Raw genomic sequence first — 25,129 nt, 5'->3', positions numbered from 1 at the left:
CCACTGCTTTATCAGAAGAGCAGGATCAGAGCTCAGGTGTGACACACAGCTCAGGGTGAGAGAAAAAAAAGAGAGCAACTGCAAAGTGACCAATATCTTTTACCAGTTTTTTGCTCACTGTGACACAACTCCAAACGCTATTCTTTGGAGGCAGCAAAATAAAATGAAAATATAATGAAAAATATAACTAAGAGGCCTTGATTAAATGCTGGTACCTCTAAAATACACAGAAATAATTCTGTGGACTTAACCACAGTTAGATTTCAGCTTGGAGCTCTGATTTTCATTTACAAAATGTTCACATTTTTATCTAGTCTGAAGTTCTTTCTAATCTTTAGGCAAAGGGTTCCTCCTGCAAATGAGTTCAGGTGTATAGTAGCAGTCCCCTAAAGATGTAAAGCCTAATTGCCTCAGCATTATAATAGCATTGGTATGTAGTGAATGCAGACAGTTTCAGGGAGAATACATGTGGCAAGTTAATAAAATTTTAGATGAAGGCCACAGTGCAGGAGTAATATTTCGCCTAGCCAGAGGATTAAAAGTTATGCATTGCTATTTAAAAAATATAATTGGAATGTTAAATCTATTTCATGAATGAAAGTACATTGACCTTTAGAGGGAAGAATGACTCATTTTCAACCCTGTATGCCCCTTCTTAACATACACTTCCCACCTTTGCATATGTAAGTAGCAATTAGTTTTCATGGGAAGTTATTTTATGGCCATTTCAGCTTATTAAATTTCCAGGGTAAACTCACAAGAAACCTATTTAGCAACATTTGTGGCTCAGGCGCCCTATAGTGAGAGAACTGGTTACATGTGAAGTCAACATGAAAAAAATCCAAATACCAGTGCAGGGTTAGAGTGGAAGGGCCCTTGGATTATTTCCCCCAAGAAAGTTCAATAACTTGTCCAGTTAACTGCTACGGAGACCCACTGTGGTTCAGCACTGTACAGCAAATCCTGTAAAACCAGAAATAAAGCTGGCCTGAAAGTCTCCTGACAGTAATGCTCACACTGGCTGTTCAGTTCCCCATGGCAATGTACTGGTGTTCATTAAATTCTTTTGGGAAAGGTTTCCTTGGAGGCACAGCAGTTTCCAGTGAAAACCACAGACAATGAGAGCAAAGTCAACAGTCAACAGTCATGGTAGTTGAGAGGTTCACCTCAAATGCAGGGATCTGCAGTGCTGCACTCCTGTCCAAGCTTCTTTCTCCCTTCCTCTGCATTTCTTATTGTGTGTCTTTCTTATAGAAAAGATTCACATTAATTCGATTTTTTTTTTTTTTTTTTTTTTTTTTGTCCCAGAGAAGTACTGGGAGAAGGCTAAGAAGGCAGTATTAAGTCTGAAAGCATTTTCAAGACAGGAAAACTCTCTTGTACCCAATTTTGAAAAGGCCAAGCTGACACAAAAATGGTAGATGAGCTGAGGACCACAGGTTCTCTACATGGAAGCTTCTTTTTGCAGGATGCTCTGTTGCCACAAGGATGATTGTGAGAGAAATCTAGCATCAAGAATATTTGCAGGAGAGCCCTGTAGAAATTCCTGTGAACTTTATGGCTTATCTGCTGAACAACAGCTGCCCATCAGTAAATCCTTTACTAGTTGTTCAGTAACAGACTGAGACAAAGTGCTTCATACTTTGTACAAACATGGTGTTAAAAAAGGAAAAGGTTTACTCCAGCTGATTTATCTTTGAGCCAGCAAATGAAAGTATAAGTTAAAGCAAATAAAGCATTATTTACAGGACGCTGTTGTCACCTCTAAGGTCAGTGGGAATTCATCCCCTTGCCATTTTTTCCCTCCCTAAAATATAATTCATTCTCCATTCACGTGGAGGATAATGTGGTGAAAATAATTTAGCAAGGTAATTATATATTTTTCTGGTAAACAAGAGGACCAAAAGAGACAAGAAGAACAAAAAAGCCCAGTATGCCAACAAAAGTGAAGCAGCTTTCCATTGTTGATGGGAGGATTGTGTTGTTTGAAATCCATTCCCAATTAGCTTTAGCAATAAAGGAAAGGCTCAGTTGCCTTAGGAAGGGCTTTAGTTAAGCCCCATGCACATTAGCTGCAATGGTGTCAATAACTGGTGGAATCTGACAGGCTGGTGGGTGCTCTTCGTGCTGCTATCACTGTGTCAGCACATCCTGCTGTCGGCACAGCTACACAGCACAAATTTGAGGCTGGCAGTGACACATGGTGTTCACACAGGCAGCACGTTAGCTAAGCAGGAGGAATGCATTTCCTAATGTTGTTAAACAAATCCACGTTACAAAAGCAGGGCAAAGCCACAAAGGGTGTAATTATGCTAAGGTGCCACTGCTGAAAAAGCAGAGGTACAAAGCAGAATGAGACCAGGATTTTTACAGGAGATTATGAACAGCTGCAAAGAGAAGTTACCACTTCAATATACAGGTAAAGGAGGTCCATATTCCTCCCCTCTGCTCCTCCTTTTCCTGCATCCTCTGGGATTGACTTTGCATGGCTGTGTTGCAGTAAGAACAGCAGAGCTTTCTCTCAAACATGAGAGGGGCATGCATTTCTCCTCAACAGTGAGATGACAGACTAAATAAAGCCTGTGACTTCTACAAGCTTGGGTTAAAGCTCCATGTGCACTGTATTTACATTAGAGGACCTGTTAGTTCTTATGTGTACCCTTCCCTCAGGTTAAAAGCACACCTTCATCCTCTAAAAGACAAATGCATGTCCTCCAGCTCCATCATTGCTGTAAGTACCTGAGTAAAGACACCATTCAAAACTAAGGCTTCACTGCCCAAGGAGATCTGTAAATCGAAAAAAGTGCTAATCACAACAAATTCCCTGAACAGAAAGAAAAGGAGACAGTAGATTATGGTCTTTAATTTTTAATTATTCTTTCTTTACAGCAGTGTAGCAAGGCAAGACCCGCTAGAAGGTGGTGAGTGTTGGCCTCACCTAGCCACCTGGTGGCGAACAGCACCTCTGTGTTACCCTGCCAGCTCCAACACAGGAAGAGCCAACCTGGGTACCTCACTTCAGCCACAGCTGCAGCACTTACTGGCACAGAGCTTACCCTGACAGGCTTTGCTTCTCATTTCAGGCAGCAAGGAAGGAGACGGGTTCCGTTTGTAGTTCTTCAGATGGCTATCCCATCTTTTCAGATGAGCATCAAAATTCAGTTGCTCCAACTTTGTATTCAAAGCACAGCAGTGATTTCCCTCTCCTCTTGTGAATTTACTTTAGTGTATTCTGTGGTCTATTAAGTAGGTGGCTACTCAGGAACACACCATTGACTTCTACAAAGCTTCATAAAAGGTACCTGACTTAACTCACTGTGACAAATTATTTGGACATGCAGTCCTCTAAGTATTATATTCTTCTAGCAGGAAAGGCTGAATCACAGCTTCTGTTAAAGATACAATGCACACACAGAATGGAAATCTCTCTTGATCACTGACCCAAAACACAGTCCTGATTTGAGATAAAGGAGCTGCCCCAAACCGTGACTGCCAATCACCTCCCACCAGAACGGAAATTCTAAGTCAGGCTCTCTCTTCACACAAGTATCACTGCTGCATGAGCCTTCTCAGATGTACCACTTCTTGTATTGTAGCTGATACAGTGCAGTTCACTAAGGATCCTTTGGGTTTTTAAAATGCCAAGTCAGCCCTTACCTTTTATGTTTAAAGAAGAGTAATAATATCAATAATATCAATAGCCAGTAATAGAGAGAGTAGCATTAATGTACAAAATCGGGAGCCAGACACAGCTTTGGAGATTTTGTGCTGTTCCCTGGTCTGCTTGCACATAACCTTGAAGCACTTTGAGGAAGCATCTCTTTTTAGGATGATATTTTTGAAGTTTCAAAGAACCTGATCTTGCTGTCCTTCAGCTAATGACACTTTAACCTTTGGGTCCCGCTTGCGGCTTTCTAGCACATAGAATTGTCGGGCGTTTCGTAAAAATCCTTCATCACTTGCAAAGCAGTGCCCACCAAAGCCCCTGGATACGTTTCGCTCAGGTAAAGCGCAGCTCTTAGGGACGAGCTGCTGGAGGGAGCCGCGCTTCCCGCACCGGGGGCTGTCAGTGACCGGGACGGCGCCGGACGCGCGTCCCGCGGGGAGGGCGCGGCGCCCCGGGCACGGCGGGGGCTGCGCGGAACGGGCGCGGCATGCAACGCACGGCTCACCTGCCGCCGAGACGTGGAAGAGCAGGCGGGGGCGGGCGGCGCGGATGGCCGCCGACAGCCCTCGCTCGCTGCCCAGGAGGGCGCCGCGGCGCTCGGGCATCAGCCGCACCCGCAGCCGCCCGTCGCCGGCGCGCAGCCACCAGGCGAAGAGCTCGGTGAGGTTGAACTCCAGGTGCGCCCCGCCGGAGCCCGGCGGCGGCTCGGCGGCGCAGCCGTCCCGCACGGTGCCCTCGCCCACCTCCAGCACCATCTGCTTGGCGCGCCGCAGCCGCCGCCCGCCCGCGGAGGGCCCGGCGGGGGCGGCGGGCGGCTCGGCCCGCGGCAGCGCCCCGCGGGCGGCGCGGAGCAGCGGCGCGCAGTCCAGGCGCAGGTGGCACCGCGCCGCGGAGCGCCCCGGCGGCCCCAGCACCAGCTCCCGCACGTAGGTGCGAAACAGCGAGGGCACGACGAAGTCCATCGCCAGGCTCCTCCTCTGCAGCCGCGACAGGCCGGGGGTGTCCCGCGCTCCCGCCGCCCCCGGGGCCAAGCTGAAGGCGAGGCAGGCGGCGGCCAGGAGGCGGGCGGGCAGGCTGCCCCCAGCCATGACCCGCGGGGAGGCGGCAGCGCCCCGTCCTGCGGCCGCGGAGGGAGCTCGGGGCCGCCGCCGGCCGCTCCGCCCGGGGCCGCCGTGCGCGGGCTTTGCCGGCTCCAACTACCCGCCACAACGCAGGCATTACCCAGCGAGCGCTGACGTCACGGCCGAGCGCGCCCCCCGGCAGCCAATGGCGGCCCCGCGGCCCTCATTATGCAAATGCGCGGGGGCGGGGCGGGCGGAGCGTTCATTGATGAAGAAATGGCCCGGCGGCCGCGGAGCTGCCGGGGCTGCGCTCCCCCGGGACGGGGCACGGCGGGACCGGCAGCGGGGGCGGCAGCGGCCGCGGAGCTGCCGGGGCTGCGCTCCCCCGGGACGGGGCACGGCGGGACCGGCAGCGAGGGCGGCAGCGGCCGCGGAGCTGCCCGGGGCTGCGCTCCCCCGGGACGGGGCACGGCGGGACCGGCAGCGGGGGCGGCAGCGGCCGCGGAGCTGCCCGCAGGGGCACACCCCGCGCTCCGGACAGAGCACGGCTGCAGCCGCACCTCCACATGGCCCGGAGGGGCTGGGGGCGGGCACCGGGCGCCGAGCCCGGCTGCCACCCCCGTGTGGTGCGGGGCTCTGTGGTCCCCTTCCCCGCCTCTTCTCTCTGTGCAGGCAATGATGGACAGAGCTGTCCGCTTTTCTTCCTTGCTTTCCATTTCTTTCCTTCCCTTTCCTTCTCTTTCTTACCCTTTCCTTCCCTCTATCCTCCCTCCCCATCCTTCCTTTTCCTCTCTTCTCTTCCTTCCCTTCCTTTTCCTTCCTTTCCTTCCTTACCTCCTTAAATGCTGACATCCATAAAATAGCCCTGCATGTCTTTCCCCTGTAGAGAAAGGAGAAAAAAAAAAAAAAAAGAGAAGTGAGGAGTAGGGAGGGGGAGAAATCTTAAAGTATAAGTCATTCCAAAAAACTGATCAAAATTCTTCCATTTCTGCATGAAAACAACAGCCTTAAGAAAGGTTCATGCAACAATTTCCCCTTTTTTACCCTTCATAAATACAATATAATTACTGTAATTACATTAGTGCTGTGCCTTAGGACAGCTAATCATAATTCATTCATATTTCTGGAAGTTGCCTATATGAATTAATGACTTATTATTATCTCTTTAGTTTGATACTTAATGCATGTATATTTTTATAATTCAGGTACTGTATAACTATATAATCGTTAGAGTGCAATTATTCTGTCGTGCAGTTATTCTTGTGCTTATATCAAATTAATGTTAATATACAGATATTGTGGAGCAGAACCACAGTGTAATGCCTCCATAATTGTAATGCCACAGAGTGTAATTGCAGGCACAATGCTAGAGAAGGGAACCATGATCTTTTCTCTACAGAAGCGTTGAGGAAGGAACTTCAGTGCAATTGCTGAAGGATTAGTTAGATAATAGAGTTAATATCAAAAAAAGCCACTTCTATGCTGTGTTTAGCCTCATATAGGTAAGCTCATTCAGAGCCCACCCAATAGGCTGGCATTTCTCTGGCTGCAAATGCTTTGGACATAGCCTTGCTTTCCCCCAGCTCTTCTTATTTCAGAGTCCACTAGATCAACTTGCTCAACATGTGAAATCTAATCCTTCACTTTTCTGTTGTTATGGGTATCAGTGTCATCATGACCCACCAGCAGGGTGCCATCCCTGATTCTGGGGTTGGGCAGAGATGCCATGGCATCAGTCCCAGCACCATGGTGCTGGATGCACCAGTGTCCATCCCAGAGTCCATGCAACACTGCCACCAGGGCTGTGCCCAGGGGAATGTCAGAGAGGCCACCTGCAGCTCACTGCACCAGCCCAGCACCTCCCTGCACCCACAGCTCTGCTTGGGCCTGGGACAGCTGTGGGTGCTGAGCAGCAGGAGGGAGGCAGCAGCAGAGAAAGAAGAGGAAGAGGAGGAGCAGGAGGAAGGCAGCGATGAGACTGGGACCTCCATCATCCTCATCTGGCCTGCCAGCTCCTGCAGCGCCACTTCTGGGTTAGTTGTGATGATACACCCCATGGCAGGGCAGGAGAGGTTCCCAGCCATGCACACACCACCTGGGAATTATCTCTGCCTCCCCTGGCAGGAAGTGGATGGGATGTTCTACATCCCCTGGTCACCTTTTGGTCCCCAGCAGGGAAGGGTAAAAGCTGCTGTTCAGGCAGCTCAGAGGGAGCCATGGCTCAGGCAGCACCTCTGTCCTGCCCCACCATGGGCCTTTATCCTGCCCCTGTGTCCTTTCCCACATGGCAGGGCTGTTCAGGCACCCTGCCCTTGGGCTGGGGAAGCAGCAGGCACTGGCACTGGTTCTTCTCTCCTGCAGCTCCTGGGCACTGAAGGAGCTGTGGGTGGGAACACTACAGGGGTAAGCCAACAGGGGAACACAGCTCTGCAGCTGGGCAGAGGTGCCCCTGTGTTTGGAGGTGGTGTTGCACAGAGCTGCCTAAGAAGAGAGGAGAGGCAGCCGGAGTCTCATCCAGCTCCCTCCCTGTCCCTTCCCGCTGGCCAAAGGAGCCCAAGTGACCTGTCTGCCAAGCATCTAACCCCTGGAGAAGGAGGTGAGTCACTGCCATGCAGTGTCTCTGCTCTGGGCTCTGTCCCTGAGCTCTGCTCCCCCAGCTGAGCAGCAGAGACATCACTGTTCCCTTCTTCCACTGCTTGTCTTTTCCCTGGTGGCGGATGGAGTCTGGAGAGACTGGTTGAGGACCTGGCAAAGGTGAGAATGGCTGTCCTGTGGCTGTGCTGGGGTGCCAGGGATGTGTTGCTAATGGAGTGGTGTGGGAGGGATTGGAGAGCCACCAGGAACACCAGCATGTCCTTGCCACTGGCACTGGGAGAATTGCTGTTGTGCAGGGCAGAGAGCCCAGGAGGGCAGAGGGTCCCAGCTCTGCCACACTCAGGCTGCTGAAGCTGGGTGGCAGCTCCCCAATGCCCTTTGTGCTGTGGGGCTGCTCTGTGAGCAGAGCCTGGTTCCTGCAGGCTGATCCCAAGCCAGGGCCTCCAATGGCCCTATCTGTCAATAGAGGAGAACTTTGCTGTTCACCAGGTGAGTTTTGGAAAGAAAGGCAAGCTTGTACTTTGGCTGAGCTGTGCTCACTTGTCCCATGAGTGTCACCATGCAGGTGTGGACCCCAGGGGAGGACATCTACCACCCACCTGGACGAGCAAGGACATCCCTTGGGTAGTAGCCACTGGGTACAGTTCTGGGGGGACAGAGAACCCTCAGTGCTGCCCAGGGCTTGGAGGAGGGCAGGGAAGGGCTGGGACAGGCTGTCCCAGTGACAGGCAGCTTTCAGGAGTCTCTGAGCCAAAGCCACAGATCCAGCTGCCAGTTCCCTGCCTGTTCTGTCACTTTGCTCAGCACAGCAATGTCCACTGATGAGCTTTTGGGATCTGTGCAGGTCCTCTGGTCCAACTCCCATCCTTGAGCAGGCTCATCCAGAGCAAGCTGCCCAGGACAGTTCATCCACTGGTAGCTATAGCAGTCCAAAAAGGGATTTCTTTCAAAGCAGGACATTTATCTTCTTCCATCCTTCGTATTTACCAGTGAGCTGAAGTTGAGTGGCTGCTTTTTTACACAGCAGTGTAGTAGCAGCTGGAGTGTAAAAGAGTCAAAGGAGATTTTTGCAAAGGTCTCTGAGTTCCTGCCTTTTTTGTGAAAAGGGCAGGTTTTTAACTATCATTTCTCCTTTAGTCATGGCATTGCTCAGAATCAGCAATTAAAGCAGTCACTCAGATCAAAAGCTTTTCTTTCAATTCAACCTGAATTGCCTCCACGAGCCACAGCTGCCAGGAGCCTGTGCACAAGGACCTAGGAGCTGGTCCTGGAAATCACTGACCCAAGACATGGAAAGCTTTCAGCAACTGTGCCTATCCCAGAATAAATTGTGCCATTTCTCTTAAAACTCCAAGAAAAAGAGGCTTTCTCCTGAAAAAGACTTTTCCTGGGGAAGAGGCACCAGGGAGAGTTTGAGAGGGAGGAGAACTTCACATAGTACAGGGAACCAGATGTACAACAAGTTTTTTCCTTGTTTGTTTGTTTTGGTGGTGGTTGTTGCTGTTGAATTAAAGAAGAAGGTGCAGGGAGGGCCATGGTGTTTGTTATAAATTCTCACCAGAACAAAGACAACAGGCCATGGGTCAGGGAACTCCTGTTCTTTACTGTGTAGTCATTCAACTCCAGCAGCCAGCCCACTATTGAGACTCAAAAGGTGTTGACTAACAAGCCCTTAAATTTGTACAATAGACTTCCACTTGTGGTGGTTAATAAGCCTTTAATTTTGTACTGTACACTTCCATAAACTTTCAAGTCCTCAAAAAAACTTCTCAAAGGGGCTGGATCACATGTCACAGCACACTTCCACAAGCTCCCCACTCCCACAACAAACAGTATGGAATAGAAAATGATAGCAGTGCTTTGCCCAAGCAAAGTAAGGGAGAAGAGAAATAAAAGTGGAGAAAACAGATAATATCATCAGTTCATGTAGATGGTCCAGGGCAGAGACAAATAGTGAGAGTGAAAGAGAGGGGGAAAAAAAGAGTGAGGGGCTCTGACCCACTTCCTTTCATGGTTAACCTGATGTAGACCTCTTAACTAAACCAGATTTTTCTCACCCTTTTGTTCACACATGCACAGCCAGCCCTTGGAACCCTCCTGCAGGGAGTGAGTCCAGGGTGAGACCTGAGCACAAGTCTCTGGGCAGAGCAGGAGGTTGGCTCAGTTCAGCACTGCCCCACCTCCCCAGGACCCTCTCTTCTAATCACAGTTTTCCTGCCACAAGAGTCAGAATGTTGTTTTGTGCCTGGTGCTTCACTAGTCCACAACTGGAAACAAACTGAAGTACATACAAGCGCTGTAACATACAATCCATTGCAGAAGGATTTCAAATTGATCTGTATGCTTCTGTTCCTTTGAGCTCAGATTACTTACTGGAAATAAATGCTAAGTGGACTGAATTATTCCTGTCCTCCCATCTTTTCATTCCACCTCTTCTTCTACTCTAGTGAATAGCCTTATAAAAGTGCACAACCCTGGACTGGGAACTACATCCTCAAATCTGCCCCTCTTCATCATGTTCTTTTGGGCTCTCATACTTTGTGCTGTTTTATGCACTACTGAAAATGTCTTTTATGGAAGATTATTGTATTCTGGCGCAGAAAATGTTCTAAAAATCTCAACAAACATTTTCTTATGGGCTTTTTTCCTGCTTGCACAGATCAATCAGATTTCCATCAAATGAATCTGCTGCTGTGGGACTTCTAGAGGTTTCAGTTCTCAGTATTTTCCTCTGGGATTCAATCAATTTGAGCCTAATGCTTAGGCTCATTTCAGTGATTAGTAAGTCTCCTATTGAGTTTAACTGGGTAGACCCTGGGCACAGTTCAGATTTTCAGCTAATGTACAGAATAATTTGTTACAGATAATGTTGCAGAACAATTTAATTGATTCCTTTATGCTCACCATCTTGCTGAGATAGACCATGTCTTCTCAAATTTACTCTTTATTTCGGAAATTATATGGGCACCTCATTGACCTCTGTCTTAACTAGGAAGTTAAAGCTGGCCCCAGTGATAAGTCAGGCTGGCATGACTGTAGCCTTTGCTCTCTGATCTTTTCTAAGAATTAGATAAAAATGTGTGGTGGCATTGCAGCCTTCTCCACACTCCTCTTCCATATTTCTGGGTGATATTGCCTGGAGTGGAATCAGCTATTCTAATCTTTTCAGGCTCTCCTTCTCTACTATATTTGCTCCCCAAAAAAGCTGTTGATCAGGAGAAGCTATTATGATGTGCTTGACTTCAGCACATCAATTTGTTTCTGGTCAGTGTCATGGGTGCAGGCATTGTACAGATCCAAATGGCTCTGCCACCTGTAGAGGAGATGTTCCCTTCAGGACAATATGGAAAAAGCCCTGAGGAGCCTGGAGACAAGACAACGGGAGGATGATCTTTGCCTGCATTTGGGTGGTGATGCAGCCTTGCATGCCTAAGGCACACATGGCACTCAATGAAAAAATCTGCATGAGCTAAAATAAAGTAAGTAGGGTTTTGAGACAAGTGGCAGCTAACAGACTGTTATTTACCACTGCCAAGGAAATTAGGTAATGCATCAAAGCATGTAGATATATACTTTTTCCACTGTATTACTTTGTTTCATTCCCACAAACCACAAGAAAGTTAGAGCTGAAAACTGAAATTAAGAGGTGTCTTTATTAATAGTATTTTAATGACACAGGAACAGCTGCTAATACTTTGAAAGAGAAAAAGTGAAAATGTGAAAATGGACCCATTAATGCATGAAGAGAGGCAAAGAAATCAATGAGGGATCTCCAGTGGTTGAGTTGCTGGCCTGCTTTTTCATCTCCTTTTTTTAATTGGTCTTTAACAGGGAGAGTGGTACGGACAATTGGAAAGGAATAGAAGCCTGGCCAATACAGCTGCTAATGAAGGCCAGGTAAGGAAATACTTTGTTCAACTCTGTGATAGGTTGGAATCAGCAGATCTGGACAATATGCTTCCCAGGTTTTTAATTTAGCTAATGAATTGACTCTGTCGCTGGCAATTAATTTTGAAAAGTGGAGGAAAACCAAGGTAGTCTCAAAGGATGTGGGGGGGATAAAATACAGTGGTAACCTTTTCTGTGGAGGGGAAAAGTCACATTGGTAGGTCTGCATTTCAGCATCAGCAAAAAAGTGAGAGAGAGCAAGTCAGACACTGCTCTGTGTCTGTGGAAGCACAGTGGGGTGTGAGAGGTGAGGGCGTGACACCCGTGGAAGGCACATTCTGCTGATAAAGGACTCACAAACCTCAAGATATTAATGCCAGGGAAAATGTATTACCTGTTTGGGATCTAATTTCTACTGTTTAGCTGTTGGAAAAGACCCAGTAAATTTCACATATCCACATTCTATCAAACCTTTGCCAGAAATATTACTGGGGTAATAGAGCTGAGCAATACCATGCAGCCTCAAAATCAGTCAGAAGACTCTTGGAAATGGAGTACTGTGTGTGAAAGATGGGTTTATAACAGACTGAGCAAGCATCAGAAATTGCTTTGCTCTAGCACTTCTGCTTATACTTAGCTGAGAATATAAACAGTCAGCTCCTTAGGCAATACTGCTTTGAGAAGGCTTCACCACAGCCAAATGTGGAGATCTTGATTTGGACAGACATATTAGAGTGTCACCAAAGCAAAAGGAGAAAATACTGTTGAGGAGCAAAGCCAAGCTATCCACAAGGAGATTATGTGTAGGAGCAGTGTTTTCAGCTAGATTTTGGAAAGAAATAGTGACTACTGAGTATCAGCATTCCTGGTGATGCCATATATGTCTTCCCTATTCCACTGCATTCCTACAAGATGTATCTGTACTCTGGGTGTGATGTTAGATCCAAGGTGCAGTGGCAAGGCCTCAAGACAAAGTGTCTGCACACAATTATTTTCAAAGAGACAGCTGAGGATGGGGACTGGTTCTGGATAAAACTTTTGGTGTCTAGACACATCAGCTTGGAAGGAAGAATACAAAGGGAGCTGGCAATGGCTCTGGTGATGCACATTTTGTTTGGGACTGTACAGGAAGAGAGCAAACTTTAAGGAGAAGCAGCCTTAGTCCGTCCATGTGGTGCACTCTTGCTTCCTAAGCCTGCTGAGCTGAACTGCCTGACAGACCCCTTTAGGCCACCAGGATCCAGCTGCCAGCCCAGCCTGTACTCTGGCAGATCTTCCCTTGCTAGGGTTAGGCTGAACTGCTGATCAATTACCATCTGATCCATGAAAGGCATGGGCTGAATTCCTTACTCTCTCCATGCTGCTCACAATCCACAGCTTGTAACTGAGGGGCCAGACCAGAAAGCCTGTAAATATCCACTGTACTGACTTCAATGAAGCTACTTTGGATTTACACTAATGAGGCAGAAAGTAGATTGTGGCTCTTGCTCATCACTTTGTAATCACTCTGGCTCCCTGAGACAAAGGCAGTGAATCAACAATGCTCATTATTTCATTTACTGCTTTGCTTAAGCCACCTGCCCTTTCTTTAGCTATTGAGTGTTTCTAAAGTAGCCTTCCATTTGCCAAGATAAAGCATAATAGCCTCTTTTATTACCTTGGATTTTTGTCTTCCTCATCATGTCAATTAGTGTTTGCATTTTAACAGAGATCCTGCCTGAAAGCATTCTATCCTCTAATGTCACAATTAGTGTTTCTTTCTGTTGGACCAATTATAGGTGATAATGTTACTATTTGACAGTGTTTGTGTTCTAATTAAGTGCCTGATTGCAAATTTGGTTCTCAATTCCAGCCACGATGCTTCTTTTTCCTAGGTTATTCCCTAGCCACAGCTATCTACAGATCCCTGGAATTATGCATGGAAAATAAAAATAGATGAGTCACCACTTCTATGAAATATTTTCTAACTTTCATCCAGATTCATCTTTCTTCTTTTGTTATTGAGTACCCTGCGCATTTTTTCTTATTTGGTGAGAATCTTTATCAAGGACAGAGCATGCCACAGATAAAAGCAGAGTGGAGCTTCTGAATGACAAGTTTAATCCATCACTTAAAGCTCCTGCTTTCAAGTGTCAGCCTTGAACCACCGATTGTTAATATCACCCAGCACCAGGGTGCATCAGTACAACTGTTTTGCCCATTAAGAAAAACAAACAAATCAACGCTGAGTGTCAGCTTATAAAATGGGAAACCCCATACTATAAAGCAGGTTTGGGGACAAAAATGAAGATGAATTACTGTGTTCATAAAGGGGAAATGTCATTCTCATTCATATATACATACATATACATATATATATATATATACACATAAATAAATAAATAAATAAATAAATAGACATATATAAATATCTATAAATATATATAAATATATATATATTTATATATATTTATATATATATGTATGTATGATTTCATCTTATATTTAGCACTATGTAGAACAGCATGGGGACATTTGAGAGCATTGTCTGTCCTGTAATTCTGCTTGCCCCACCTTGCATAAAAGAAGGGATCTACTCCTAAATCTGCACCAGTTTGCAAAAGCCTTTGGATACTGGTGTGCACAAGAAAACTTATAAAGTTCATGTGTAAGAACAGAGCATGCTGGAAAACAACACGTTTGTGTAGAGTGTGTTGTGATTTTCATACCTTGTGAGATCCAACACATCACCAATGGAGTGTGATTTTTTCCCTGATCACCTGAATGAGCAATACACAGGCACAAGTACAATCTTGCCTTGCTTCAGTGCCCTCAAGTGAATTGTGCTCACAAAAGGAAAAAGGCCAATTTTATGGCATTTGATGTGATGGTTGAAATTTTAAACGCAGTCAAGCTAGCTAAAACATTCCTGTTTCACAGATACCAAAAGACCTTGCAATGGAATTCTGTATCTGGGAAGGAGTTTCTCCTAGAGAACTCAGCTGATCACATTAATTCAAAAGAGCTATATTGCGAAATGGACAATGTTCCAGCATCATGTAAGGTCCCAGGATGGAGCCTAGTCCTGTACTGACACAAATTGCAGTTCACAGAAACAGAGCCTCACTAGAAAGCTCTGGGTGGGGCTTTGCTTTTGCACTGCCAAGAGCTCTCACTGCTGCCCAGGTACTTATGAGGCAGCTCCCAGCTGGGTCTTGCCTTCTCCCAAGGACATTTATCTGAACCAATGAAATTTTGGACACAGGATCCCTGTCTCTAGACCCTGCAGAGGAAGAGCAACCTGTAGCTCAGGTTCCGTGAGTTACCAGATCTGGTACTAAATCGCTTTATAGCTCAGGGGATTTTCGCTGTGGGTGCTCTGCATTTCTGATACATTTCTTTAGGGTTTTAATTGAACATATGGCTGAAATATACAGATGTGCTTATGGAAAGATTTAGAAGCACTATCTCCTTTTACTTTCAGCACAAGGAAATAATAAAACACTGTGCACATTTCTCTGCCTCCCTTCCCTTGCCGCTCTCATGTGTTTGATATGCTCAGGAGTCCTCTTGAGGTCGTGGCTTTTCCTCTGAAACACAGAACCTGCCTCCCTTGTGTAGCTATATCCCTTCTCCCTTAGCTAGTCCCCCTCTCAAGAAGGACATGCTGCCTTCCTCCTTCCTGTCCAGAATTCATATGCCTGAAATTCTTTTGCATTTTGTACAGGTCATTGTGCTTTGTGGCTTTCAAGGCTTCTACTGACTTTGAACCACTTGTCTGGGGTTGTGAACAGCTGACTCTGTGTCCATGCTACATTGGAAGGCTTTTCACATAAATCCCAGGTATTCATGCTTTTGCTGTTTCAGAGCATCAGCCAGACCACCTTCTTAGTACACAGACGTGCTCCCCCCAGCATTGCTGTGAATAAAGGCTTTCTGTTTTCTAGGCTCGTGGCTTGACACCTCAGTGGGGTTTGAAACAATTTTTGAACTCCTTATAGGCAGTAGGGCTCCTGTATCTCATTCTCTGGAAATGGAATAAGTTCACTGGAGGTCTTTGGATTATTATGTTAGGAACACAGGTCACATCTTAACTTATTGCAAATGGAGTGAAAGAGACCTTTTCTGAGAGGTGACCTTAAATTTAGCTGGTGTATACAACCGACCATTTCATTTGATGTTTGTTGTGCTATCACAGAAGCATGATTTTCCCCATTTCAAAGCAAAAAAATACTCACAGTTATTTACTTTCTGTCTGTGAGGCTAATTTAATGCTGAGTCGAGCATTGTGAGAGAAATAATGAACAGTAAGTGCATATGTAAGAAACTTTAGGGAGTGGATTTCTCAGTCTGCTGATAAGGTGGCATTTAGGGCTGACAGCAGAATCAGCAAAGTGTTTAAAAAATGAAGATGAACCCACTGCACTTAGGAGTTGCTTTCCTCATTAATTTGCAAATGTACTCCTTCCCCAAAACTCAGTAACTGCCCAAGAGAGGGTGACTCCCTCAGCTGTTGGCAGGGGACAAGGCATGGTAGTGTAAAAAATCCTTGAAGAATAAGTAGACATATTGCCTTTCTGTAGGACAGATCTGTAAAATTTCCATTTGCCTTCACTCTAAATTTTTAGGTTGGATAAAAAGGGCAGTAATACTCAACTGCAGAAGATTTTCTTTTGTTTCTGAAAAATGTAGTGCTGTTGCAGGCACATCTGGAACATGGTTGTGGTACCCAATAGTGACTGCAGTGCCTAACTTCAAATGGGAAAGTGTTGGCTGGGGGCCTAATTTTTGTACACAATGAACAAATATCTTTGCCATTAGCTTCAGTGAGATTGTTGCTCAGCATCTGTGAGGTGCTGCTCTGTGCACCCAGATGTTGCTGATATCAGCTTTAGACACCCTGCCAAACACAGGAGAGTTTTTTATTGAAAACCCCCAAAATTATGGAATGACCTCATAGTAAATATAGTATTTAATTCCATTGTAGATTCAGGAAAAAATCAAAGTTCCGTATATTGCAGAGTGTAATGGAAACTGTCCTCAGGAGTCCTCTTCACATGCCTGCCAATTTTAATGGAGCAGTTGGTTTCAGATAAATTAGAGATATATTATCTCCCAGAGGAGGTAATAGGTTGAAGAAGCCAGAGATCTGTTTCACAGTTTCTCCTGGTGCAGCATGGCTATGAAACCCCGCTGTGCTAATTTGGTATTGTTTCACAGTGCTTTGACACATATACAGGAGGAGCAGTGCTAGCAGGGTCACAGATCTCCGAGACAAAGCTGAGGAAGCTCAGCAGCTCTCGTGCTTGAAGTACTGGTGATTCTGAGAACTGAAGGAACACCATGTGGCTGTGGAATAATATATGATAAAGGAACCCTGCCCTCATCTTCAGATTACTAATCCTTTCTTCTTGGCTAAAGTTTCTTCTGCCTGAGTGTCTACAAAAATGAAACTCATTGCCTCTGTACCACGTGAACCCAGATTTACTGAAGTTTGAGAGGTCCTGAGATACAACTGCTAGGCACTATTATTTACTTGAAGCAGCATTTTGTTAATATCTTGAAGGTCTTGGGTTACAAAAGCCTCTCAAATAATTCATTGAGACATGCAGACATATTTGTAATTGCTTCTTATTTTCAAATAGACACAGATGCTAGAAGTTGAAAAACTGTGCATCCTTCCTCTGCAGTAATTCCTAGGAATTCAGTGATGCCCTCTGATCCTCTGTTCCTATGGCAAACTAAATGATAGGGCATAAAACAAATGCTAAATATACAGAACTTTCAGGTAATGGAGAAAAAGTCCATTTAATAGAGAACTGAGTCTTTTCAAGAAAGTACTGCAGCTTTGTATGATGATATTCTCAGTGATTAAAGAGGGTGTTTTATAAAAGCTGCATAATCAGGCTGGTATTCTGTCTGAAATGACCCTTTTAGTCATCTTTCTATTCCATGGGAAGCTTTAATACTAGCAAGCATAAACAAGCTAGGGTAAACCTTGAATTTACTGTTATTAATAGGTTTCAATCTGCTGCAATATCATCCTATGTCTCTCCAGGCAATTAAAGTTGTTTCTTGCTTTTAAAGGAGCTTTAATGGGTGCAGCCAATGGACCATCCATTATCATGAATGAACTCAGTTACTATCTTAGTCACAATCAATATTTGCTTACACCAAGTTAGGAAAAATACTGAAAGCTTACAGAGTGGTTAAATGTCTGCTGATGTTAAGACAGCAGGAAAGCCTCAGCATTGAGAAATGTACCCTTTAATAAGTGCAGTTTGTCTTGATATTTCTGTAGTCATCTAGGAAATAAGTGCTGATGATCATCTTTTCTGACACTGGTACTGCAAATTTGCATCAAGGAGCTAAAGAATTACTAAATCTCTCAGTGGGGAAAGGTTAAAAATTAACTCGTTGTTTCACTGTTACGATGAAGAATGAGTTCTAAGGAGCAAATTCACTACAAAATGCTCTGCAAATAAGCCAAACAGGCAAACATTCATGTTCACACATGTGACTGGCCTAAGTGGGAAACCCACTGGTAGACAGTGTCTCTGGGCTGAGGCCAACCAGCTCTGTAAGGACTGGAATATTGTGCCCCATTGGTCTGGCTTTGCTTACCCTGCAGAACAGGCAGCATGCTGGGGCCAGAAGGATCAATAGTCTCAGAAGGGGCTGAGGAGCAAACTTCATCAAAACCACGTCAACAGCCTCCCACAGGAGTCAGCTTCATCATCCCAATTGATGACTTAATCACTCCAGAGAGCAGCTATTTGGTGATTCCAGTGTTGGAAGGGGAGTCCAAAGTTTCTGAACTCTTACTTTTTCTCTGATTGAGTCACTTAACATTTCTGCTTCAGTTTCCAGTTTGAAAAACTGGCTTCATACTCTGGGAATTGGAAGGCAGCTAGGAATAAAGAAACTGAAAGAGTAAGAGAAGCTATCAACAGCTTAAGGACATCCCTTTCCCTTTCCCTCTTTCCCTTTCCCTTTCCCTTTCCCTTTCCCTTTCCCTTCCCATTCCCCTTCCCCTTTCTTTTTCATTTCCCTAGCAGTCAGAATGTTATTTTGTCCTGGAAGATCCTCAATGGGAGAGCCTGAAAACCTCCACCTTTTTCAGGTTTTACTGTCTTAGATGATTAAGGTTGCCTTTGCTTTAGCAAAGCCATGAAAGGCTGACCTATATTTCAAAACAGGTTAAGATACAATTAATTTCTTTGGCCTTGCTTGGAAGATGTCCCAGAGTATCCACAGAGCCTGCCAAGCAAGCCATCAACTAAAGATTACAGATTTCTGATGGAGAGGTTTGTTTATGGTCTATTCCCTACATTGTGATAGAATCATTCTGGCCAGGTGAGAGGAAGGCAAGAACTTCCAATTAATCATTTACACTTCACAAATGAATTGTTAAAGTAACAATGGGTCAGTCATCTATTCTTACTGAATCTTAATTATCTGTCTTGAAAACGAGCTGAGATCACTGCTGCACACATGGCATACAGTTGAGATTCTGTTGCAAGCACTAATTTGTATCATACTTTGCAAAGATGTGAAAAGCTTGGCTGGATGCAAAGGGTGACAAAACTGATGTCAGAAAAATGCATCCAGGTCTATTAAAAAGAAAGTTGTGGATTCCCCAAAACCCCTCAGATATCAGCTTTGGGCACAGATAAGTATGATCCCAGGAGATTGTTCCATGGGTCCTCTGAGAATGACTGACAGCCCTGAGGATAAAGAGCACTGGCCAAACCAAAACATCAAAAAGTGGTTTGATTTATTCAGACCTGAAACAAACAGGTAAACAAAGGAGAACAGTCTTCCAGTATGAAATATTCCCTTATTCCCCTCTTCCATTTCCTCTCATCAATCATTTCAACCAAATAAAATGTCACTTTGCTTTTAGGTTGGTTTTCTTTGTCCTTCTATTTCAAAACATAACTGTAAATATTTTAGTGAAACATTCTCCTTGGGGAAACAGCAAACAAACAATTTTAGCTTTCAGTCAGAAATGTCTATTGCTAACAAATCATTTATTAACATGTGCTCATAATCAGATTTTGACTGACCTAAATCTGCATTTTTCAATAAGTACAATATTCAAACCCTGAACTGGCAGGTGTTGTCCAGCCTCTTGAAGAGTGAGATCTATTCCCTCTTTTCCAAACACTTAGCATGAAGAAGAGGTCCAATTCTATGTCATCTATGCATCAAACTTGAGTACAACCATTGTGAAAAAGTTTATTTTCATAGGTCAGTGCAAAGTCTGGCCATGCAAAATGCTCACACAGTTTAATAGGAGTGCTAGGAAATTCTTCACCATTTCTTAACCATGTTCAGTATTGCACCATTTCAGTGCATCCCTTCCTGATTGCTTTATAATATTAACAACAACAACAAAAACCAACCAAAAACTCCCAAACAACAGCAACAGAAGGAAACCTGCTTCCCTACACCATTATTTCTCTTACTATTCCCAACAAATGATCATACACATTACTAACATATTTGCTTGTTTTAAAGCAATTTAAGCTTCTGTTGCATTCTGCACTTGCTTTTCTCAGGCTCTAATCCAGAGAGGTGCAGAGCAAGCTCAGCTGCCTTATGAAGCTGAGACAAGGCCCTTGGAGATTAGGGCTTTGGAGACTTTTATTTCCATTCACTTCAGACTTACAAGTCTTTGTTTTCATCTTTCTCTAAAGTTGCTTTAATTAAAATGAAATAAGTCAGAAAATCCCACATTTCTCCAAAGCAAGGTCCAAAATAGCCTTGTCTCTTTGTGTTTGCTTACTAGTTCCTCCTAGGAGTTAGGCTTCCAATTTAACAGCACGTTGTATTCATGTGAAGGGGAGAACGGAAATTTCCACCATAGAATTTTCCTTAAAATGTTTCTGTTGGGAACTGTTCTGCATAAAAGAACAAATTTGCTATGGAAGAAATTGCAACTTTCATCTTCCTAATACACATATCCTTTGACATCCAAGTAAATCACGCAGAAATAATATGTGGCCAACACTGAAAAAAAGCTGTGCTTCTATTCCTGTGCCAGATGACAGGGAGCTGGGAATGAAGCACAGTGGTGAAAAACCAGTCTGAATCTCAGGTGCATCAGGCCAGTTTTTGTTGGTGGACACAGGGAAACACCACCCACAACATTGGTAAGGCCTCATTTCTGATCCCACAGTTCTTGCCTCCTCTGCTCCAAGCAGAGAAACTGAAGGTGGCAGCGGTGAAGAGAAGGGTTTCTTTCCTCAGCAACAGAAGATCTATCTTACAAAAAGAGAAAAAGAACTTGGCTTGTTTGGCCTAGTGAAACAAGACTGGAGATGGGAGAAAATGACCCTGTATAGATATATCAAGGAATAAATATTGGGGAGGGAGGAGGATTGTTTAACCTTAAGGATAATACTGGAACAAGATCAAATGGATATAAATTGGTCATGAATAAATTTAGACTGGAAATTGGGAAAGGTTTCCAACCATCAGAAGAATGACATCCTGGAATAGCCTTTCAAATAGAGTAGTGATGGGCAGAAACTTCAATTTAAACTTGTGATATGAGTCCTTGAATCACCAAGTGGGTTTGGAAAAAAAAAAATGTTGCTACATTATATGTTTACATAAAATTTATTCCATGCTCTGGAGCTCCTACTGATTACCTGCCAGGGACAGAAAGAATTTTTTTCACTTCATATGTAATTTTGATTCTACGGGCTGTACTGGTTTTGGCAGGGATAGAGTTAATTTTCTGCTCCGTAGCTTATGAGTGCTGTTTTGGATTTAGGATGAGGATAATGTTGATAATGCACTGATGTTTTAGTTGTTGCTAGGAAGGCTTAGTCTAAAAATCAAAGATTTTACAGTTTCCCATGCTCTGCCAGTGAGGAGAAGCTGGGAGGGAGAACAGCCAGGACAGCTGACAAAAACTGGCCACAGGGATATTCCATAACACTAAATGTCATGCTCCGTGTATGAACTGGGGGAAGTTGGCCAGGAGAGACCAATTGCTGCCAGGGGATGAGCTGGGCATCAGTCAGGGGGTAGTGAGCAATTGTGTCACTTGTTTCTCCTGGGTTTTATCTCTCTCTGCTTCTCCTTTCCATTATTATTATTGTTGTTGTTATTGTTGGTGGTATTATTATAATTATTATTGCTATTTTTTATTATTATGGTTTTTATTATGTTTTACTATTATGGGGATTTTTGTTTCAATTATTAAACTGCTCCCAACTTAGAAGGTTTCCTTTTTTTTTTCCAATTCCCCACTCTGTGGGGGACAGGTGGAGTGAGTGAGCAGCTGTGTGGTGCTCAGCTGCCTGCTGGGGTTAAACCATGACATGAGCTTCTTTTCCTTTTTTGCCCTGAAGTATCAGGAGGAAGCAGAGGTAGATGCACAGACATTCTTCAAAGTATTAAAAGCTTCCAGATGGCTGTGATGATATAATTGTCCACATATCTGAGTTTCTACTGATCTAATGTCAATGGGTACTTTTCTCGTAGTTTGGTTTTTAGACAGGGGCCATGGGCTTGTGCACCACCTAAGACCACCTGAGAATTTAATCTAACATATCCTGAATATTATTATATGCAAAATATTATTGACAAAGTCAATTATTGCTTCCTGTTTAACCTAGATTATGGCTGCAGCTGGAAAACTTTGATGACAGTCTAAGACTTCTGATAAGGCATGAAAATTGTTCTGTGTCAGGCAAGGGCTGGTAGAGTAAGACCAAGCAGTCATTCCACAGCGCTCAGGCTGACAAATTGGGATACAGGTCCTCCTGTGAGTCTTGACACTTTGAAACACAAAGGATGATAAAGTGATATTGCTGTTGCTACAAGAATGCCTCTTGCCCAGCATTCATTTTATCCTCTTTGTCTTATGGCCAAAGAGCAAAGCCACATTGTGTGGTGCCATTTCCTGTTCCTTGCATCCAAACCTGAATCAGAATCCTGAGGGGTTTTAGCATGGTGAGACATGGAAAGAATCAGTATTTTGTCAAGGCAGTAACCATTCTGCATCATCATTGCACAGTCAACCAGGCACTTCCTCTCTGAGATCAGCTGTGAAGTATGAAACACAAAGGAAGCCCACATCCATACCTTAGGGTCAGTTTTCCATAGCATTTTCCTTTCCATACTTGCCAGCATTTTGTAAGGCTGCCAGCCTCATTTTCCAACTCAATACCATCATGCTGAAGCTTGTTGCAAGGCAGTTTTAAAATCAGTTTAAACTCAGTTCTGCCTCTCCCTCTGAAAAAACACTTGGCCTTTCAGCCTATTCTGCATACTACTGCCAGCCTCTTCTCCATCTAACCTGCCTGACCCTGTGTCAGGATCTGACATGAAAATCATTTCCATCCTACAACCTGTCTGTGGCCTCCTACAGCTCATCACTGGCCATTTATCTTCCTGACCTGCTAATAATGAAGGGCCAGCTGGCTCCCAGGTCCATGCTGGGGCAGCATTCTCTGGTGCAGTATCCCTGTAGCCCATGAAGCTCATGAGAGTTGGAGTTGATGTTAGCAATTACTAGGAATGCTCTAAATAAAATCTTTACTCTTTTCTCTATGTATCCAAGGTGAAAATCTACTTGGTCTGCAGATAGCCTTGATCCTGAAGATTCTTTTAACCCCATTGTTTCCACTACAGGCACATATCTTAGTAAGTAAAGGTTAGAGGATTAAGTCTTTGAATTCTGTCCATCATGCAAAGTCCATCTCTCAACCACTTTATAGAAACCAGTAACATAGCTTCTGAGATAAGTAAGACCAGGAAGACAGAAGTAAGGGAAAAGGGAGGAGTTTTCATCTGCGACTTGGAATGAGACAGAAAGCCACCAAAGCAGAAAAATAGTGACAAGCCTGTTCCAGATGAGAGGAGGCATAGAGGAGAGGTTGCTCATCCCACCTCTGTTCAGATTGCATGAAGGGGCAGAGAAAAGCAAAACTCGATGAAACTAAATGGCATTACATGCAGGAAGAAAAAAAAAGCTTCTCTGCACTGGATGCAGTGAATCTATAGAATATGCTACAGAGAAAGTCAGCTAAATAATAAGGCTGAATTTTTATGAGTTTGGTCAATGTGGGATTATTAATAACATGCAGAGCAGTGTCCGGTAACTTGGAGGTGATCAGATTTCAAAGCTTCCTAGGATAAGCCACCAACACATGCTAATCTTGAGATGTAAATGCTCAAACAAAATCCCACCACTAACTGGGAGCATTACAGGGATGTGTTCCCATCTGCAAGAACCAAATAGTGATCCCTGCTGGAGAACAGACACTTGCCACACTGACCACTGCTTATGCTGTTTCTTTGTGACGTTGTCAAATTATGCTGTTCCTCTTCATCTGGGTATTCAAATCTGAGTATTTCTTCCTTTATACAGTAAGGGAAACAGCAAAGTGTTGTGTCTCCCTATCCACACTCCTGCAGGATTACTGAAGGTCAAAGCTGGGATAACCAGCATTAACTTCATACAGGTTTGCTATTATCTGAGCAGTTCAATTAAGATGAGGCTGAAAGGAAAGCATCTGGGGCTTTAAAAACTCTCATCTCGCAACAAGCCCATCTTTGTGCCCCATATGTTTTATCTGCTTCCCTCCTGTTCTCAGAGAGCCCTGGGATTGCCCAAAATGTATTCAATATATTGAGGTTTTCAGTTACTGCACAGACATAAACACACACACACACACACACACACACACACACACACACACACAGACACTCACATACACACATTGGATTTCCTCCCAGGAATCTTCGTGATGTTTCAGATATTTAGCAGGTTGGGATAACCAGGAACAGCAAAAATTACAATATCATTTGGAAACAAATAAGCATAATTTTTAGGATAGGATATGGAAATTCTTTCTCTCCTTTTTTAACCTAGTCATCCAAGCCATTCGATATGATATGATATGATATGAAATGATATGATATGATATGATTCATTAGTTACAAAGACATTCTCTGCTCTCACATTCTCTGCTCACACCTTTTTATCTGCATTTGGCTACCCCCAAGACCTGATGCAAGGCAGTCCTGCCTCATTTCTGCAGGATTCCTGGCTAAACATTCCTGACATGCACAGGCAGCACTGGGCTCAGCAGGAATGGCAGCAGAACAGCCACACACCAGCTGGTGAGGGCACTGCAGCATTGGTGACCAGCTTGGAATAAAAACACAGTAGTTAAAGTATTTATTCAGGAACTGAGGGAACAGAGCTTATTAGCAATGTACATAGAAAGAAATTTGAGCTTTGGTAGTGGGCACAGACAAATTACCCCTGCCTCTGCTGAAGCCATCTCCAGCAACACAGAAAATGCAAAACTCATATGCCCTCAAAAGAGAAAGAGAGAAACACCAGAAGGATGACTGGAAGGGAGCTGGGTGAGTCAGAGGTCAAGGGAACAGGGAAAGAGGATACACTTGCTGGTATGGAGTGAGGGCTGAGGGACACAAGTATTCTGCAAACATCCTTCACTGCTAGCTGGAAGCACAGGTGAGAAACATGAGAGGTTTCCTATTATAAGCTTAATTCAGTTGCTACCTCTGCATCCAGGACTGGCAGGGCTAAAAGCTACAAATCACATTCTGGCTCATTCTAACTGGTCTTAACTCTAAGGAGTCTAGCTGTTCACTAAAAAAGACAAAACCAATTACCAACAACCTCCTTCTGAGGACAAAAAGACCAGCTTGCTAATGAAGGTCGAAGAGGTGGCCATTCCACCGTAAGAGACACACCATCCCACTGTCCATTTAACTGTCTCATTTAATAGCTGTATTTTTGTCTATGAAGACTCAGAGTACAATATTTATTCCTACTGTCTAAAGTGCTGCCCCAAGGATTTTAATGGTTACACTAATTTTATTCCACATAATGGAGATGCCTTTTAAATGGGAAATGAGGAATTACAGAGTCTGGAAAACATGC

The 25,129-nt window shown here is 44.4% G+C and overlaps 1 protein-coding gene across 1 annotated transcript in view; it reads right to left on the bottom strand.

Moving 5' to 3' along the window:
- The window catches only part of ALK (ALK receptor tyrosine kinase), a 301,959-nt gene extending 297,204 nt beyond the window's left edge, over window positions 1-4,755 (bottom strand). The window contains exon 1 of the mRNA XM_056486982.1: window positions 4,173-4,755. Coding sequence (XP_056342957.1) covers window positions 4,173-4,755 — 583 coding nt within the window. The remainder of the gene's footprint in view (window positions 1-4,172) is intronic.
- Window positions 4,756-25,129: the final 20,374 nt, after the last annotated feature.

The sequence above is a fragment of the Oenanthe melanoleuca genome, chromosome 3, assembly GCF_029582105.1.
Source record: "Oenanthe melanoleuca isolate GR-GAL-2019-014 chromosome 3, OMel1.0, whole genome shotgun sequence".
Lineage (NCBI taxonomy): Eukaryota > Metazoa > Chordata > Aves > Passeriformes > Muscicapidae > Oenanthe > Oenanthe melanoleuca.
Note: the sequence above shows the minus strand (reverse complement) of the source record. Positions and strands in the feature narration are given on the sequence as shown.